General features: G+C 29.3%; 1 protein-coding gene across 1 annotated transcript in view; it reads right to left on the bottom strand.

The window, feature by feature from the left end:
• Positions 1-3,006: 3,006 nt before the first annotated feature.
• LOC126897338 (uncharacterized) overlaps positions 3,007-6,261 on the bottom strand; it is a 10,914-nt gene continuing 7,659 nt past the window's right edge. The window contains exon 2 of the mRNA XM_050670870.1: positions 3,007-3,338. Within this exon, the coding sequence (XP_050526827.1) occupies positions 3,133-3,338 (206 nt within the window). The 3' untranslated portion in view covers positions 3,007-3,132. The remainder of the gene's footprint in view (positions 3,339-6,261) is intronic.

The following is a 6,261-nucleotide window of genomic DNA, read 5'->3' as shown; positions in this document are numbered from 1 at the left end:
GGCAATCCAAAATACGAGCGCTTCTGTAAAGAAATTGCCTATACGAAAAAAATTCATTTAATATCTTTAAAAGAAACCTGATAATTTTTTTTTTATTGAACACTCAAATAAGAATTAATGAATAGTTGTACTTTTAATGTATAAGTCAAATTGTCTTTTAACATCATAAATGTTAATCTTTTTATTTTTTCCTTTTTGGCCGGGCATACGCCACTGGACTATATCATTGGAATGGCTGTAGAGTACAGATGAAATGGGCATTAAAATTGAAAAGGTAGTATGATCAAGACAAATAGAAGGTATTGTTAAACGACCAAAATTTTTTATATAAACAGAAAAGGTGTATTGATGAGATTTACAATTCAGAGTAACTAGTTCGTCTCTTGTACAATAAATCCAGGAATTGGTATTCGATAACCGATTCCATATACTGTTAATTAAATGATACATAAATAACTTTGCATGGGTGGGGTAAATCTTGTGGATTTTCTAACAATAAGATTTCACATAATTTAGAAGAAGATTTACGATAAACAGGATGATTACCTTTACATAATTAATATGATTTAAGTGATATACATGTTTCTATTTGCGATTGACTAAAAGTCAAATAAATCTCGATATCATCGTTAATTGCTATATAATCGCTGTCTGATCTTACTAGAACAACATTATTGTTTTCGAAATAGAATGGTAAAGGTATCACATGATAGAGATTATATTCATCGATTTTGACTATTGAACATTGCTATATAAAATGAGTAAGTTATCTCTACAGATTATGAATGTCGAAGATATTGAAAGGAATTCGGGAATATTTTGTATATTAATGTCTAACCGAAGTTGATTGCAAGCGGGAAGTTCTAGCTGTATTTCTCGTAGCTGAGAAAGTAACTTGTTAGGATGCAAAACTGTGGTGTGAATTTTGCCATGGATAGCAGAGTTGATAATGGAAATTATATTTTGCGTTTCATACTTATTTGATTTAGAAGGATTCGAAAAAACGTTCATGACTCTAACAAAGCTAATTTCTTGATTAGACTAAGGAATTAAAATAGAATTTCTAAGAATATTCGAGAAACATCTAGAATAATTTTTCCACATAAATAATTATCAATTTTAATTACTTTTCTGACCGACATTTATTTAAAATTTTTTTGTGACTTGGACAATAAGATATTAAATATTCTTTTTGATCTCTACTTGAGCTTCAGTAATATACTTGGTTATGTTATTGATATCAGAGATTGTCCTTTGGATTAACCGAATTTTTTCTTCTACTATACTAATAACGGCCAAATTGGACTTAAAAAAATGTATGATTTTGCCAAAGATGAATTCAGAGTTTAATATGTGGCTTAATAAAATATTGTTTTTGCTACCATCTTTACTGAGTTGATCAATTTACGATGGATCCGCTAGTTTTCTGTATCGATGTCTTGTTCGAGTGAGCAATTTATAGCGTTTAAGTTTTATTCAATTTTGAAGAAATATGAAAGTGTAGCCCTATTAAAATAACTGCGATCTTCTACAAATTCTAACACAATAGCTTTGTTCTTAAGTTGTGTGCATAGATTACATGTTGTACTATAGATATGTATTGACGCGTTATAAAGAAGTTAATAATAACTATAATATTAATAACGCAACACCGTTATGTTTTGACTATGGAGTCTGTTTATATTATTTTAAATTATAATAATATTACTATAATAATTAAAATATACTAAAGACGGATGAACAGAAAAGTGTGGATTAAACAAAATAAAGCGCTGGTATATAACACACGGCACGTACGGCGGATGTAAGTCACAGATGAACTGGTTTACATAGTCGCCGACGTGTCTCGCAGTGCTGCACTCCCTGACTTGTCCTATCTACCGACCACCGGACAAGACAAGTTCGTGTTATCGTCAACATTAACGAGTGCGACGGTGGACAGCTGATAATCACGACCGGATAGCATGCTAATTCAAAGTAAATAAATAATGCGCTATTACGGGCTGTGTCAGTATATGTTTTAGAAATACAAAAAAAAAAAATTTTTAAGCATTTAAGGGAAATTTTTTTTTTTTAAAAATTGATTAACTAAATGCTTTCCGCTTAATCACAACTTTGACTTGATTAGGGTGAGAACTTCAATCCAATTGAATGTGAATTTATTGTCAGTTGTCTAATTTTGTAAATAAACAATATCACCTTCCATTATTTCTTAAGGAGGTGCATTTTTATAGTATTGACTTTTAGCTTTATTTTTATTAGCAATTTACCTATTCCGTGCGACTTCGTTGGTTTCTTGAAGCCTCCTGTAGTGACTATGGAAACAATATTTTATTAAGCCACATATTAAACTCTGAATTCATCTTTGGCAAAGTCATACATTTAAGTCCAAATTGGCCGTTATTAGTATAGTAGAAGAAAAAATTCGGTTAATCCAAAGGACAATCTCTGATATTAATAACATAACCAAGTATATTACTGAAGCTCAAGTAGAGATCAAAAAGAATATTTAATATCTTATTGTCCAAGTCACAAAAAAATTTTAAACTAGCAACAATATTGTAATAAAAAGAAGAGAACGAGGTGATTATGGGAGAAAGGGTTTAGATTATTTGGATTGTGTTAGATTCATTCATGTCATCATACCTCTTACCCATTTTATCCTATTTCTTAATATTACATAAATATCATGCATTCCTTACATCCATGCATCATCTATACTCACATCAGCCGTTCTTATATCGCATTTAATTGATTATAATCGGATAAATCCCACATATAACCCTAATCAGGAAATAATTGAGGTGATAAAAGTTGATGTTATTTTTGTCATAATACACCAATTTTTATAATTAAACGCTAGAAATTTACATCGAAGTGATTTATATGATTGTGATTTTAATCACTATTAGATATCATTTATACCTGTCCCAACTATGCCATGTCTACCGTGAGCCCGATGTGCTTTCGTTTTTTTTAAATTCTAATTACAACGATTAATGTTTACGTAACTTAGTTTATTGGAGCTAAAAGTAACATTGAATTTTATTATTACATAAACTTTCGTAAATATATATATAATTGATTAATAAAAATAAAAGCAACAAAATTACAACCACTTATATATGAATATTATGTAAATAAAATATAATCGACCATATATTTTGGCAGTGGAATATTAAGTTCTGATGAGTCTTCAATATTTTGGTTATCTGTTTGTTTTTCGTCATTTACATAATCAGGATTAACCGTATTAATGCTAGTTTTTTCATCATTGATAAATTCAGTAGTGTCCATGTTATATATTTCATTGTATATATTTTGACTGCATAAGCGATCTAAAAAATAATTAAAGATAAATGTGATAATAATTTGCACAGAATTTCACAATAAAAAAAGGTAGGAAGAAATCATATGTAACCTATTTTTTGCTCGTTTCAAGTTGATTACAATAAAAAAAATGTTTCCCTTTTTTTTAAAGCATCTGTAAAATATTTACAATGAGTCTTTTTTTTTCAAGTCTTTTATAATAAAAAATGTTACTAGGTCACGAATCTAACTTCTTTTAAGTTTTGTCGGCGAAGTGGTAGAGCACATTCGATTTATTAGGGGGTTTGAATTAAAATTAGTTTTGAGTAGAATCTATTGTAGTTTAGTTTGGTAAGTTTGTTTACGGTTTTAAATTGTAGGTAATAATTAATGAAGGAAAAGATGGAGTCTAGCGTTACCAAAGTATCAAAGTGATACCACGGATTCTATTTTATCCTGAGTAAACATTGTAGCATTATTTATTTGTATAGCTGGATATACTTCCAAATAGACAGCAAAAGTGACTTGACTTATTTTCGTTAATTTTTATCTTTCAATTTCTGAACTATAAATCTATACGGTTCACATGCTCTTGAAGGTGATGGAATGGATAGTTGATATTGATGTGGGTTGATAATATGGCTGTATTGACAACAAAAGTTGCTATCAGGTATGAGGTCGCTGTCCTAAGGGACACTAGCTTCGAATGAGTAATAAGGTTAATTGGCACAACCTTTGATGGGAAGCAGATAAGGTATTAATTTTACTATGACGTGTTTTTTTTTTTGTTAGTTACCACTTTTTCTCGGATTTACCGAACCAATTTCATTCAACAATACGTCAAAAGATCAAAAGTTGCTACCATGATTATAATGATTACATACGAGATTTTTAATACTTTTTATAGTTTTTCTAGTTAAATAATTTTATTATTTTACATTTTTTAAATTAATATTTTGAATAAAATTTATAATCTAAAATATTAGCAATATTTATTATTATATACCGAATTGTATAATAAAAATTAAATTTAGATTCTAAACTTTTTTATTTTGACTAGTCAAAATCTCTTTGGTCAATTGACATCCTACCCTAAACATTATTATTCATATAATTGTAGATAATATAATTATATTATCATTGTACAAAAAACAAAAAAACGGTCATCGTGGAATAATGGCCAGTTTAAAAAATTGCTCCGAAAAAATATGTGTTACAGTACAGGATTAGAACCCACCTACCCAAGGCGTCGTATAAACAAACCTTCTCTATGGAACTGTGCACTTATGATTCAGACCCGATTCACTTTCATTTATGTCGATAACGGAATTTGTGGATAAGGGAAACACAGTACCATGTTAGCAATAATATAATATAATTCGTAAAATGTATATATTTTTCCATTATAATTGTGAATGTATCATAATTGTATTTGCCGACCCCAAATATTTAACATTAAGGCGAAGAAAAAGGAAGAAGAATGTATCACAAAAGAAAAAATTAATAATCTTAATTAGTATTGTTATGTTTACGCATGATTAATATTAACATTACAATAATTGTAATTTAAAAAACGGTAGCACAGTGAGGTCGAGGCACAGTGTGGACGAGGCATAGATGGGACAAGTATAGATGATATCTGACAGTGATTAAAATCACTATCATAAGAAACGCTTCGATGCAAATCTGTAGATAGTGTTTCATTTAGAGAAATTGGTGGATTATTCCAAAAGCAACATCAACTCTTATTTCTTTAATTATATCCTGATTAGTAGTTCTTTGATTTTAAAATATAATATATGAATAAATACTAATTATAGTTTTTAAATTTAGTATGAAATTGTGAGGCCAGCTATGATGTATGGTTCATAGTGTTGGGCGGTTGATAAGAAAGTAGAGCAGAGAATAAGTGTAGCAGAGATGAGAATGCTTAGTTGGATGAGTGGAGTGACTAGAGAAGATAGGATAAGGAACGAGCATATAAGAGGAAGTATAGGTGTTGCGTCAATCGTGGATAAGATGACAGAAAATAGACTTAGATTGTTTAGTCATGGTATGAGGAGAGAAGAATCGGAAGCTGTAAGAACAGTTATAGAAATGAATGTTGAAGGAAGAAGAGATAGAGGAAGACCAAAAAAGAGATCGAGGGATGCTATTAAATGCGATTTGAGGACAACTGATGTGAGCGTAGAAGATGTGGAAGATCGTGTCAAGTGGAATCTTAGGATAAGGGTGGCCGACCCCAAGTAGTTGGGATTAAGGCAAAGAAAAAGAAAAAGATTACCAGAAATTCCGGTGGCAATTGACATATGATGATTGTTATTTCGGAATGTACAATTTAGCGTTTAGTTGGGTTTAAACAATATAGCGTCAAATCAATTACCTACTCTATCGCTTGTATATTAATATACACTACACTTTAATGATACAATAAATACATAAACTCACACATACACACATATGCATTTANTGATACAATAAATAAATAAACTCACACATACACACATATGCATTTATAACATTGTGTCTAATGTAAGTATAACATGATAAAAAGTAACCGTAAAATGAAGAAAATGGAATATAAATTTTAGTACTCATATTAAATGTAATGTAACTAGAAAAATATTTAATTAAATGAAAAAATATAAGATAATTTTTTTGTTTATAATTGTCTTTTAGACAACTTTTCTATGAAACTTTTTTTGTAGGTTAAATATTTTTTGAGAAAAATAAAAAAGCTCATATTTTTGAACTTTTGCGAGGCTGTAAAAAAAAAGGCTCAATTTCAATCAATGAGGACTATTAGTATGTCAGTATACATATTTTAATTCAACTATTAATAAAACAAAATTTGGTTGGAAATTTTTTAAGAAATTTTTCCTTTGTTGACTGGCCTAGATGTCAATTTTAAACTTGTAATTGAGCTAAAAGTTATGGTAATATATTCAATTT

Source organism: Daktulosphaira vitifoliae, unplaced genomic scaffold (genome assembly GCF_025091365.1).
Source record: "Daktulosphaira vitifoliae isolate Bord-2020 unplaced genomic scaffold, ASM2509136v1 Scaffold_2, whole genome shotgun sequence".
In the NCBI taxonomy this organism is placed as follows: domain Eukaryota; kingdom Metazoa; phylum Arthropoda; class Insecta; order Hemiptera; family Phylloxeridae; genus Daktulosphaira; species Daktulosphaira vitifoliae.
Note: the sequence above shows the minus strand (reverse complement) of the source record. Positions and strands in the feature narration are given on the sequence as shown.